At 43.2% G+C, this 13,838-nt stretch overlaps 1 protein-coding gene across 1 annotated transcript in view; it reads right to left on the bottom strand.

Moving 5' to 3' along the window:
• Positions 1–13,838, bottom strand: part of SLC13A1 (solute carrier family 13 member 1) — a 96,931-nt gene that overhangs the window by 63,081 nt on the left and 20,012 nt on the right. The window contains exon 2 of the mRNA XM_056847194.1: positions 817–941. Within this exon, the coding sequence (XP_056703172.1) occupies positions 817–941 (125 nt within the window). The remainder of the gene's footprint in view (positions 1–816; positions 942–13,838) is intronic.

The following is a 13,838-nucleotide window of genomic DNA, read 5'->3' as shown; positions in this document are numbered from 1 at the left end:
TGATTCTCACCCTCCTTTTTATAGGGTTCAAATCACAAACACTTGTCCCATCTAGGGCCACATCACATGACAACCCATTTCACACTAGAGGCCATCTGTGCAATGAACAAAAAAAGGATTTTGCTCCATTCCTCTACCTACCACACATCTGCAGCACTAAAATGATGACCTGGCCTAGGATATTCAGTGGAGTAAACAGCAATGACATAACTGATTTTCATCCTGTCTATTGTTTCATAACATTCAGTTCCCATTCTTGTTCCTTGGTTCTCCAAATATATTAGAAATAATTATAGGTATATATGCGTCATCAAGTTGAAACGAATTTATGGCAACTCCCAGCAAGAGGCTTTCAAGGCAAGTGAGAAGAAAAGGTGATTTTCCATTGTCTTCCTCTGCAGAGTCTTCCTTGGTGGTCTCGCATTCAAGTACCAATCCTGCTTAACCTCCCAGATATGATGAGATCACATCCCTAGCAATAATTATTATTACTGAAATTAAGTTACATTAAAAAAACAACCATAGAGTTTTCTTTAACTTGAAAACAAGAAGATTTTATTTAAACCTCATATATGCACCCAGATCCAGTACTTTAGTGAGATTTTTAGATAATCTGGATCTCAACTGGTCATCTTTGTCCACAAAGGACACAACAAGAAACGTTGTGAAAAGCTCAAAATAATTTTGAGCCATATCCTAGTTCATAGAATTTCATGAAAATCTCAATACAATAAGGTCCACTGGGAGGAAAACACACAGGCAAATGAAACATTTCAGAGTTTTTTTGGTAGGACATAACCAAGTAGTTCCACTTACTTTGGTTCTGATGATGAGAGGCAATGGAAGTAGTACAAGGGGAGTGAAAAGAATGAGCAGGAATCGACGGTAGGCTAAAAGCAGTCTCAGAAGCTTCATTGTTATGGGTTGGTGTCTTGGCTTGTCTGTAGAAATAGGAACCATGAAAATTCGATTGGACCTTAAGTAGATGTGTCTGATTAATATTTCTCCAAACTATCACCTTTAGCCTTTGCAACAGAGGCTTCAGTGAAGCTAAGTTAAAAATAAATCTTGCCCTTTATTGTTTTAGTGTCTTTAACATCAGAGATAAGACTGACATTTACCAGCAACTGAAGAATCTGCAATTTCCCTCCTTTTAAGATGAAATGGTTTTTATTCTCATTGCACTGGTTTATCTTTCATAGTTCTTTTTCTTTACAACACAATAAGACCTAGAAACACTGGCCCAGCTGGATATTCCTCCTATCTTTGACAATATCACTCACAACGTAAAGTGTTTTAATTGGACAGTGAAGTTCACACATGCCAGTAATTGGCTGAAGGGTTGCCATGAGGTGATTCTTGGTTAGTTGTATATAAACGTGCATGTTCATGAATTGCCATTTCCCTCCACACAAAACAGAAAGTGATAGAAAGCTTCCAAAAACAAGATGGTACATGCACATGTGTGAGAATCAGCAATAGACAACACTGAATATAACGTAATTTTAATGAAAGAATCGGGTGAAAAGGTGGTTGTACCCTCCCCCCCCAAAAAAAGTGGTACTGTGCTTTTATTTTATTTGCCATCAAGTAACAGCTCACTTATGACAACCCCACAGGATTTTTAAGGCAAGAGATGTTCAGAGGTAGTTTGCCATTGCCTGCCTCCAAGTCATGACCCTGGTATTCCTTGGAGGTCTCCCATCCAAATACAGGCCAGGGCTGATCCTGCTTAACCTCTGAGATCTGACAAGATCAGGCTAGCCTGGGGATATCCAGGTGAGGGCTGTGCCTTTAAAGCAATATGTATATCTATAGCACTATATCAATATAACAGGTTTTTTTTAAAAAAAGAAAGAAAATTAAACCACTAAATTCCAGGGCAGAGAGAGGGGGCATGATTTCTTAGTGGTGATGAAAGTCCAGTAATTGAAAAGTGGGTTGGCAGTGAGTGGGAGTAGGTGGAACCAACAAAATTGAAAGAAACATTGTGTGTGTAAAGTGCCTTCAAGTCGCAGCCGACTTATGGCAACCCCTTTTGGGGTTTTCATGGCAAGAGACTAACAGAGGTGGTTTGCCAGTGCCTTCCTCTGCACAACAACCCTGGTATTCCTTGGTGGTCTCCCATCCAAGTACTAAACAGGGCTGACCCTGCTTAGCTTCGGAGATCTGACGAAATTAGGCTACACACAAAGAAAAAAAGGTAACCCAAAATCAATTTCCAAAAAAACACTGGGGTAAAAGTGTTCCCAAAAGAAGCAGAGAAAAATCAGGAAAAAACCAAGTTGAAAACTAAAGGGATAAGAAAATGGAAATCAGGTCATAAACCAAAGTAATATGGGGGCAGAGCTGAGCGAAAATCCTGTGCAGATAAACCCTTACTTCAGTCCTTTACAATGCCCCAAATTAAGCCTGAATACAAGAATTTCTTTCTTCTATGATGGGATCAGTCAAACCACCTGTTTAAATGGGTACTTTCAAAGTACAAAGGGAAATGAACTAAAATTAATAGCAGCTCAAAAGTGTCCCATGGGGTATTGTATACCTCAAAGGTATAATTTAGGTAGTATTGTATACCTCAAAGGTATAATTATATTAGGTGCTTTGGAACAGAGGCAGGATAATGCTGCTGCAGTCGTCTTGTCTGTGGGCTTCCTAGAGTCACTTAGTTGGCCACTGTCTCAACAGACTGCTGGACTTGATGGACCTTGGTCTGATCCAGCATGGCTTTTCTTATGTTCTCTGAGCAGCAAGCAGTTCCAGCAATAGTGCTTACCCATACTGGTTCCTTTTAGAGGACAGAGCATTTAGAGTTGCTAACAGGCCTGGAGAAAAAATGTCCTTCCCTTTAACAGAGAATGAATGCATGGAAATGAGCAGGTGAAGCTTTTCAAGGCATGGAGGTAAATAACAACCCATTAATCCTCTATTAAAGAGACAGGATATTTTTCCTCAAGGTAGTTGGCAACCCTAGAACAATTTATGACATTTGTTTGTATCATTTGCCTTATTACAACTATACAGTGGGGGCACACAGGAGTACTAATATAGGGCAATGGATCTCCTAATGCACACCAGATCCCCAGCTGGAGAGAGAGGTCCTGCATTCCCAAGATATTTTCAGTGCAGTCACAGAAGTAGTTTTCTGCTTCTCTGTCTCTTCCAGGACCTAAACTGCACTTTTTGCATGGATTCACGCTTGCACCTTCCCTTCAGCTGTATATATGTGTGTGTGGGGGGGGGCCACATCTCTTCCAAGCCTAGATACTTGAACAAAACCATTTCCAGACACCCAAGATCCACTGAGAAGACATCCACAACCATTAAGATGCATTGCAGTTCCCTTTGTTTGAGGCTCAGTGATCAGAGAGGAAGCTCACAACAAGGTCTAATGGTCAGTGAGGGAATAGGAGAATCCCACTCGACCCTGACTCATGTCCAAGTTAGACCATGTCATTGGCCCCAGGTCAATCAGTGAGCTTTCGGATTTATTATTTTTATTTTAGAAAAATGTATATCCTGCTTTCCCAAAGAATATCTCAGATGCTAATCAGCTAACAGCAATATAACCAATGCAACAATAAAATCAATCAAAAAGCAATGAACAGTCACAGTTAGGTTGCCAACTCTAGGATGGAAAATTCCTGGAGATTTGGCGGTGGACCCTGGAGAGGGGTTCATCACATATTCAGGTGTACATCTGTTGAATATAACATGAGAATTATTCAACACATGCATAATGAACTAGCAAGTATTCGCTGTACACAGATTGTACATGCATTCGCCGTAACTTGTGAACAGAGTTCCTGAGGGGCTGGGATGAGGGAAAAAAGAGGAGGATTTAAACACAGAACAGGCTCTAGCAGGGTAAAATGGGATGGACACAAGCAACTCAAAAGGTTAAAGAGGATGAGGGTGAAATGAGAAAGTACAGAAGGAGATGATAGCGTATACTGTGTGGGTGTGAGAGGACTTTTCAGTGAAATTTGGATTGTATGTTTACTTTTCTTTGAAGCGTTGTTGATCTCTGCTTTTCTAGCCCAGTACTGGCACTAAATCTTTAGTTGGCAGTAATAATAGAATGAGAGAAGAAACATATGGGATGCCTCAGAGGTTGCTGTCAGCCCTTGGCACAATGTACAACACTGACCTCTGCAGAAGTGGTGTGCCCAGGAATCAACATTTGCCTCTGGTTCCACAAAACTAAGATAGTTGCATTTTTTTCCATGCCCAAATTGAAAGAGCCCAGGGGGGGATTTTGATCAGGGAAATGTTGTAGGGAATGGTGTAGAAAAATTATCCACTCCTTCTCCAGCACTGTGGCCCTAGTCAGTTGTTTCACATGTGATTTATAGGACCAAGGTACATGCCTGGAATTCCAGTTACAGAACTAGAGTGGAGAGCCAGCATGGTGTAGTGATTAAGAGCGGTGGTTAGGAGCAGTGGGCTCTAATGTGGGGACCTGGGTTTGATTCCCCACTCCTACACATGAGCAGTGGACTCTGATCTGGAGAACTGGGTTGGTTTCCTCACTCCTCCACATGAAGCAGCTGGATGACCTTGGGCTAGTCATAGTCCTCTTAGAGCTCTCTCAGCCTCACCTCACAGGGTGTCTGTTGTGGGGAAGAGAAGGGAAGGTGATTGTAAGTTGGTTTGATTCTTAAGTTTTAGAGAAAGTTGGCGTATAAAAACCAACGCTGTTCCTGGCCGCTGAAGGCTCAGGAATGGGCTGCCCGGCATGGTCAATAAAGAGTTTCTCTAACTAAGATGTGAGGAATCAATGGTGGATTTCATAGGCTATAGCTGTTGAGGAAGACCATCTTTGTTCTTCCATAATTATTTATTAATTCCGGTTTTTAAAATTGCATGTTACATGAGATTAAAAAACTTGGATGGAAAGAGAGGGGATAATATAATAAGCTTTAAATTATGTTTTAATCTGCATATTATCTGCTGTCCCCCACTGCCCCAATGCCTGATGAACAGTCTCCTTTAAACCTAATAAAATTCAATCTTGGAAAATGAGATTCATTTTATAAAGAAGAGACAACCCAACATGCAGAACCAGAAAAGAATCATAGTATGTTTGTTAAGAGAAAGTTGGATCTCTGCAATATAACATTGCCTTCCTTTGACATACGTGCTTCCTTTTGCATTGACAACACTAGCAAGAGGACTAGGATTGACTGCCATATGTATACCTATATAAGTATTCAAAAATCTGAAAGAAGAATATCTTGGTAACCTTAGGGGAAACAGATATAAAAACTAGGAGACATCCCATATTTTGGGTTACATGTCTATGCTGCCAGGAAATCATTCCTCCTATATAGTCTAGCATGTTCCACATTTCTAAGTAAAAAGCCTTTATCAGCAAAGCTTTTTTCAGCAAAGGTAAAGACACCAATATTTAAAATTCTCACCCTTAGGGGTTCTTAACATTTTAGCCCTTTATGGCCAGAATATCAAAGGGAGTGGCTCCTCCTGTATATATCTCCTACTCATGTGTGTGTGTGTAAAGTGCCTTCAAGTCGCAGCCGACTTATGGCGACCCCTTTTGGGGTTTTCATGGCAAGAGACTAACAGAGCCTTGCCAGTGCCTTCCTCTGCAGAGCAACCCTGGTATTCCTAGAAATGAGTTATATGCCTACTACTATAAAATTAGTTGCCAAGATGGCTTTTTCTGATATACGCATGAAAACATTGAACCATCTATTTTAAGAAATCCACTGGATCAGATGAAGATGACCTTGACCCACTGAAGATGACCTTGAAAACTTTTTTAAGATTAGCTTTTGACTATAGAATTACACATGCCCATTAGAACTATAATTACGAAGGGGATGATTTTTAATTTCTCATTCCGGCTCTTTCTACTCTCCATTTTGATTTTGTTCCTCCCTTGTGTAAACTGAACTTGTGATTGCTTATTTTTCATCCCCTTCCACCACGTCACTCCCATTTAAATACAGTCCATATAAATTATTGGCAAATACTGTACAAAATGCATGCATTGTACAAACAAACCCACATAATCAACCACAAAAAGCAGAGAGAAAACAAATATATAAATGCATATAAAAAGAATCACAATAGGGACTGTTATATATGTGTGGGTGATACACGAGACCGGAGATGGGGTTCCAACAACAACTGCTTTATTAACAACCTTGAACTGAACTGAACTGGCAATGCTCAACAACCTGCTTATATGCCAAATCCAACCACCTGGAGCCATGCCCCCAAGTCCGTGATTGGGCTGCTATAGCTCATGGTCCAATTAGAAGTAAGGGCGAAGGAGCCTGGAGATAAAAAGCAAGCTGAACCTGAGCCTACATACATAACACCCCTCCCCCCTAAGATAAGACTACTTGCCTAACAAAGTCCTGCAGATAGCTTGTCCGCGACCGGGCTCGTTGAGAGCAGTGCGGTTCCTCAGCTGCTGCTGTTGTATGATCAGTTGGAGCTGGCCTGGGTGAGCCCCCAGGAATGGCTGGGGCCTCCAGATCTCCTGAGCTTCCTGGGGAAGGGTCGGCCACTGCCTTTGGCATTAGATTTGCTGGGCTGATGCCTTGCGGTCCGGACCCCGTTGATGTCTCGGAGGTTGCCTGGTCCGACACAGGATCCACAAGCCGGCATCCCAGCTGATTGATGTGTCGCCGCAAAGCCCGGTCGTCAGCAGTGATTACCTTGTATGAGACCGGTGGCCTCACTGACTATTGCTGGCACCCACGCTGGCCCTGATCCGTAGTTCCTGGCATAGATGGCCTCATTAAGCAACAACGACCTGGGGGTTTCTGGAGTCTCCTGGTAGGGTGGTCGATCAGACATCAGGTACAGATGCATGCGATCTAGGAGTGTTTTCAGGCGGCAGCCCATCAGCAACTGTGGGGCTCTGACTTGTAGTGCACGGTGTCAGGCACTGTGCCAGGAGAAAGCTCACTAGGCGGATGTCCCAGTCCCCGTAGACTAGTCTGCCCAGGGAGACCTTTGTCGTTCTCACCATCCGTTCCGTCTGCCCATTGGTTGAAGGGTGGAAAGGTGCTGAAGTTACGTGCCAGATCAGGTTCTGGGACATGAACTGCTGGAACTCAGCAGACATGAACTGAGCCCCATTGTCTGACATGATCGTGTCCGGCAGGCCATGCATTGTGAAAACCTTCCATAGTGCTTGCACACCCACCCGAGCAGTCATGGATGCGACAGGGATCACTTCCAGCCACTTCAAATATGAATTGACAATGATCAGGAAGGTCTGTCCCTGGAACGGACCTGCGAAGTTGATGTGGAAGGGAGACCATGGGGCGTGTGTGGTGTCCCATGATTGTACTGGAGTGTGCGGCATTTCAAGCCGAGATTCTTGGCAGGTCTCACAGCACTTGACCCATTTCTCTAATGCAGCATTGATGCCTGGCCACCATACATAGCTTTTTGCTAGCACCTTCATCCTGACGATGCCTGGATGGCAGGCATGGAGGGCCTCCAGGACTCTGGTGCACAGCTTGCTTGGGATGATGACCCAGCTTCCCCAGAGAAGACAGCCCTTGTGTACGGAGATTTTGTGCTGGCAGGTCGACAAGGGTGCGAACTCAGAATCCGGCTGACCTAATGGCCACCCCCTCCACACCCAGTTCAGCACACGGGAGAAGAGGCAGTCTTTAGCCATATGAGCAGTGATGTCAGATGAGTGGAACGGTGGGTCTAGCAGCACCTCAAGGAGCAAGATGTCCTGGGCTGGCGATGGGTCATGGTCCGAGTTGGCCTGGGGAAGACGGCTAAGGGCATCAGCATGACGAATGCTCTGACCTGGACAGTGGAAAAGCTTGAAATTGTAAGCGTTGAGAAAAATAGACCACCAGAGCATCCGTGGGGACAGGATCTGCGGCGTCTGATGGTCTGGAATGAAGAGGCCCAGGAGCAGCTTGTGGTCGGTAACAATGGCGAACGGGCAACCATAGGTGAAGTCGTGGAACTTTTTTACGCCTGTAATGACTGCCAGAGCTTCCTTGTCAATCTGGGTGTAGTTGCGCTCAGCTGGCGACAATGTCCGGGAGTGGAAAGCGATTGGGGCTTCCCAACCATCTGGCAGCCAGTGGCTCAACACGGCGCTGATGCCGTAAGGGGAGGCGTCACAGGTTAGGACTACTGGCCTTCGCTCGTCTGTGCACCAGGAGACTGGAGGAAGACAGCAAGTTCTTGATGGCGTTGAAGGCATGTTGCCTACATACATAACAGGGACCATTTAGTCCCCTCTAACAGTTACTGCTTGCCATTGCAGCCGGAAGTTCTTAGACTGTCTTTACTCTATATTGGTTACTGGTTTAACTGATTTTATCTTCTTTATTGATTGTATTATTGTTCCTTGCCTTGGGAGTATTATATGGAAAGGTTATACTGAATTTTTTTTCCTAAATAAATAGCAGTAGTACTGCTGTGACAGCTCTTTCAAAAGTTCTTTATATGGTCTTTCTTTATAAGTTCTTTCAGTACCCAACACATCATGGCTGCTCTCCAACAAAGTTGGTTCATGGGTCTGCATAAAGCTTCACCATGGTTCTTTTAGTACAGCACACAAACACACTTTTAGAGGATGGAAGCCTTAGAGACAGTGGTAACCACACTACTTGGGACAAGCATAAAGGAGGGCTAGCTTCTGCATGGATGGAGCAAATATTTTCCTGTTGAAGGTCATGCAGTTGTTAAAGACACAAGAGCCTTGCTAGGATTATTGTAATTGGCATGAAAGGCTCATATGGGAGCAGGTCGGCCTATAGGGTTGCCAGCTCTGCATTGGGAAATACCTGGAGAATTTTGGGGTGGAGCCTGAGGAGGACGGGGTTTGGAGAGGGGAGGGACTTCAATGCCACAGAGTCCAATTGCCAAAGTGGCCATTTTCTCCAGGTGAACTGATCTCTATCGGCTGGAGATCAATTGTAACAGCAGGAGATCTCCAGCTAGTACCAGGAGGTTGGCAACCCTGTCAGCCTATGGAGACTATACCTTAGTTCAGGTAAGGTAGCAGGGGATCTTTGGGACAGGTAAGAAGGGGAAATTAGAGAATGAAATAGAGAAATCTAAGATGGCAGACATTTGTGGTTGAGGAAACTGGGAGAAAAAAGTCATTTTCCTCCCTTCTGTCTACCTACAAAACCTCAAACTTCTATCAGGTATAGACTGCTAGGATTTTCTAGCTTTAATCGTTTTTACAGACTGAAGCTCCATGTCTAGAACAGCTGCAGAGAAGGCAGCAAATCGACGGAGGAAGCTTTCCCCATTACTGCACCTCCACACAGAGAAAAGTTTCACCTATTGATTTATTTATAGAATGTATTAGTCACATTTTGCACTCACTGGAATTGCTCAAAGTGACACACAACCCATGGAACAGCACGTACAACATATTAAAAAGTGTGATCTGCTTCTGTATCTTGTATAGGTACTGTGTCTCTCCATTTAAAAAGAAGCAGCAACACTAAGCTTTAGCTGCCTTTCAAGCCAAGAAGTGCCTGCCTGTGACTTCTGCACTTGATTGTAGCCTTAAGTGGGTTTAGCTGGCTGTGCATGAAGCGCACTGTAGGGGCATCAGTGCTCCACCAACCAATACATTCTCGTGATGTGCAAGTATTCATTAGATAAAAGCCTATCCCCAGCTTGAGGAGGTTATTTAGGCCACCGGGTGCGGCCTGGAGAACTCCTGGAATGACAACTGATCTCCAGACAAAAGAGATCAGTTCCCCTGGAGAATATGGCTGCTTTGAAGGATGGATCCTATGGCATTATACCATGGTGAGCTCCCACTCTTGTCCAAACCTCATATTGTCCAGGCACTGCCCCCCCAAATCACCAGGAATTTCCCAACCCTGAGTTGGCAACCCTAGATAGACTCAGAATGTGCGGCTATACTCCCCTAAAATATAATTTCTTTCAGTGCCTATGAAGAACTTTAAACATTGAATGTCATTCCTGGAATGTAAGAATACCTTGACATATTACTCTAAAAATTAATTGACTGTGGATAAGCATGGGACTGCAGTAGTATTTTTTGAGTTGGGGCTGCTTCATGTTATGGATTTGATAATGCAAGTCACACCCATGTAGGTAATAATGTGAAACCTACTCCTTAACTGGCTATTAGAACTATTTCTGGCAATCAAAAATGATATAAATGCTGATCTTTGGAACTAAAGCCCTCAGTCTGACATTCTACTTAGGAATGATTTTGTGTTACGGGAGGAACACAGACTTTGCTTTAGTCATCAAACTTTGGAGTAAACTACCAGTTAATCCTGCTTTTAATTACACTGGAAACATGCAACCTCTCTGACCTGGGTACCTGGTGCTCTTTGCCAGCTATAGCTGCTGATGTCATTTTCTTTTGTACTGCTGAACTTATTAATGCAGTTCATGCCTTGTGCCATGAGCACAAAGCAGTAGGACATGTTTTAAAAGTTATTTAATCAGATTAATAAACCTGTACAATTAGTGGGGCCAATACAATTGTTTGTTCATGCTGCCAAAGCTTGTACTTTTCCAGACAAGATTATTAAAAGCAGTAGCTTAACTGGACTGGCACTTCGCTGCTAAGAGCAAAGCCCAGCATTGCACAATACCTACCCTGTTAGGATGAAACTAGATGTTACCACAGATCTTCACAAGTCTTTCAATGGCTAGTTACAGTTCTACATAACTCCAGTTTGGATCAAGGTCATGAGGGTCAAGGGGCTTTTATCCCCCCCTCACTCTTTCACTAATTGAAGCTGCCCCCTGCACTTTAGATTAACCATATAATGCAAAAGGGCACCTGCCTTTAGCCAATCGTTTTTTTCCTTTAAAGTGCAATAATGGTGCATAGTAGGGGGTTGATTTGCAGAATCTGCACAGCCAATCATACTCCAATGGCTGGCAGGTGATTCTAACACAGGCTTGGTTGCTGATTGGTCCAAGGTGCACAGCACAACTTGTTTGTTGTCAACTAGAAAGCTGTTTGTGGAGTTCTCCAAGGAACACAGTGGTTTAAAACTGTACAAATGGAATCTTAGCTCTTCCTTGCTGATCAGAGCTGAAAGTGGAGTTCCACATGACACTTAATATCGCGCTGCTTGGAAGTTAGCCCTGTTTTGCAAAGGCTCTGCCTCTCTCTGCAATTCCTTGTGATCCTTTGTCTCAGCCTAATTAATTGCTTCTTGATCTCTCACTATCGGCTGATTATCTGGCAGCAATCATGAAAAAGTAGAAATCATCTGTTTGGAAATGGGACTTAACTACTGCTTCTGGCTTGTTGGCTGGCTAGGCTGATGCCTTTGGTCCCATTTACAATTTTATTATGGTTGTAATTTGGGGATTCTGAAACATAAACGTTTTTTAAAAAAATAATAAGCAGTAGCTTTGGTTGACAGCAAAATAAAAAGCACTCCACCAACTCAAGTCAAGAACTAATACTTCGTAATTGGATTTTTTTTTTTACTGTGTCCATTAGGATGTATGTTGATGGGAGATACAGTACTATGAAATGCTGTGTGGAACCCTAGTTTTCATTCTGCTCTCATCTCATTGCAGACCCTAAACTGATTAGCAAACAACAGCTGGAGATCTCCTGCTATTACAACTGATCTCCAGCCGATAAGATCAGTTCACCAGGAGAAAATGACCGCTTTGCAATTGGACTCTATGGCACTGAACCCCCTCCCCTCCCCAAACCCCACCCTCTTCAGGCTCGGCCCCAAAATCCTCCCTACGGTGGCAAAGAGGGACTTGGTAAAAGAGAGCAGGTTATAAATCAAATAATTAAATAAATAAATACAGACATGGAAAATCCACATGTTGCCCAATTCACACAACATGGTGACTGTGCATTTCAGGTGTATTGCAGGGACAGCATGCTCCTGATACATGAGGGTAGCGGGCTCCCAGTTAGCATGAGCATAACATCTGCGGCAGACTTTGAGATGTAGCCATTGAGGTTATAGCACATCATTCCCGTGCTGTGTCCTTTCCTCTGATAGCTGTCTATTTTGTGAGCTACTGGCACAGAAGATATGCCCACAAAAGTCCCTTGAGGTAAAAATATTTTTTAGATATCATGACTAATCTCCCGAGAGCAGAAATTGCCAACAGGTAATAAAGGTCTACATTGCAGCGCTAACACAAGCACCCTCCTCCCAAGACTATAGGCTTGTTTCTAAAGTTAGATTCTTATTAGGCTGGTGATATGAAAAATCAAATGGCCTGTCTATACCAATTGAAGCTGTTGAGCAAACAAGGTGGCACTGAGGCAATTTCTTGCATATGTGTACTAGAGACTGTGACTGAATCACAGTCTCCTTCTTTTACCCTGTAGAGCTGTTTTAGTTCCCGTTACCATGTATTAAGTCAGCAATATATTGTACAACAGGTCTCTGTTTATAATTTTGATACAGCTGTATTGATTTAGGATGTCAAAATGGAAAGGAAAATGAATGGGCTTTTTTTGGGTACTGTGCTTTGGTTGCTGGAAACCCAGAAAGGACTCTTATTATTACATAATTTGTGGATACAGAGAGGAAAACGACATCTTAAAGGAGAAATGTACAAAAAAAACAACAACCAAAACAAAGATGCTTAAAGATTTTGCACATCAGCTATGATGTGTCTATCTGGAAACCATCTGCTCTTCACAGGTGACAGGGTGGTGCTTTATTCTGTGCCCTGGAAGCGGAGTTATATCATACAAGCACCTCCAACAGTTAACAGAATATATCACTTAATGCTCTGACAGTAAAGCTGACTTCTTCCAAAATGTAGATTGAAGTAGCTATAGAGAAGATAATACAGGCTTCTGTATGATTTCCTGCATATTTCCCCCCTCACCTGCTATATAAATTAGCATACTTAAGTGGGTGGAGATGTAATTAATAGTAGGGCTTGGTTGAGCAGAACGAGTATCTGTACAGTCACCCTTAAATCTTATAAGGGTTCGCTGAAGTATGTTTTGGGTAATGACAGAGATCTAATCTGGAATTCTCTTGACATATTTAATTACAGATCTTTTCATTACAGTTTCTGTATGCAGAGGTTTTGCTTAGGGCAGGGCTACACGGCTCCAATTTAGGAGATCAGATATGTGCTTTGGATCATCTGGTCTTCACACATGGCAGGGTGGTGCTTCACCTTGCATGCAACTAACTGGGCAGTCTGCAAGGCCAGGATAACCTTGACGCGCGCAGCTGAGCTGGAATGCAGGAGTATACCTGGCAGCAATTCAGTCCACACCAGGACAGCTTTATACAATTTATTTACAATATTTACACAGTCAGGATACAGTTCTCTCCAACAAACTGCTCCGCCAAACATCTATTTCCTCTCCACCACACTTCTGTACATATATCATGGACTTATATACATTTACATCCATACGATTGACCAATCATATACAATTGCTGTGTCATGGTGAGTCATTCTGGAAATTCCCTTCTCAGGCTGCTCATACCACCTAAACCGGTTCTGGCTGGCTTAGTCACATGACACTAGCTGTCACTTTAGATCAGTCTAATCTATGTCCAAACTGCTGACTAGCTACACATTACATATGTTGTCAAACCTGAGGGACAAGATGCTTTTTCAGCACTGAGCATAGATCATAAGATGTTGTGAGGGTCACTTACCGTATATAAAAAACATTCAAATACTTTTGTGGATGACTAGTCTATTAGTGGCCCTGACCTGGATGGCCCAGGCTAGCCTGATCTCGTCAGATCTCAGTAACTAAGCAGGGTCAGCCCTGGTTAGTATTTGGATGGGAGACCACCGAGGAATACCAGGGTTGCTGTGCAGAGGAAGGCACTGGCAAACCACCTCTGTTA

This window comes from Euleptes europaea, chromosome 3 (assembly GCF_029931775.1).
Source record: "Euleptes europaea isolate rEulEur1 chromosome 3, rEulEur1.hap1, whole genome shotgun sequence".
Lineage (NCBI taxonomy): Eukaryota > Metazoa > Chordata > Lepidosauria > Squamata > Sphaerodactylidae > Euleptes > Euleptes europaea.
Note: the sequence above shows the minus strand (reverse complement) of the source record. Positions and strands in the feature narration are given on the sequence as shown.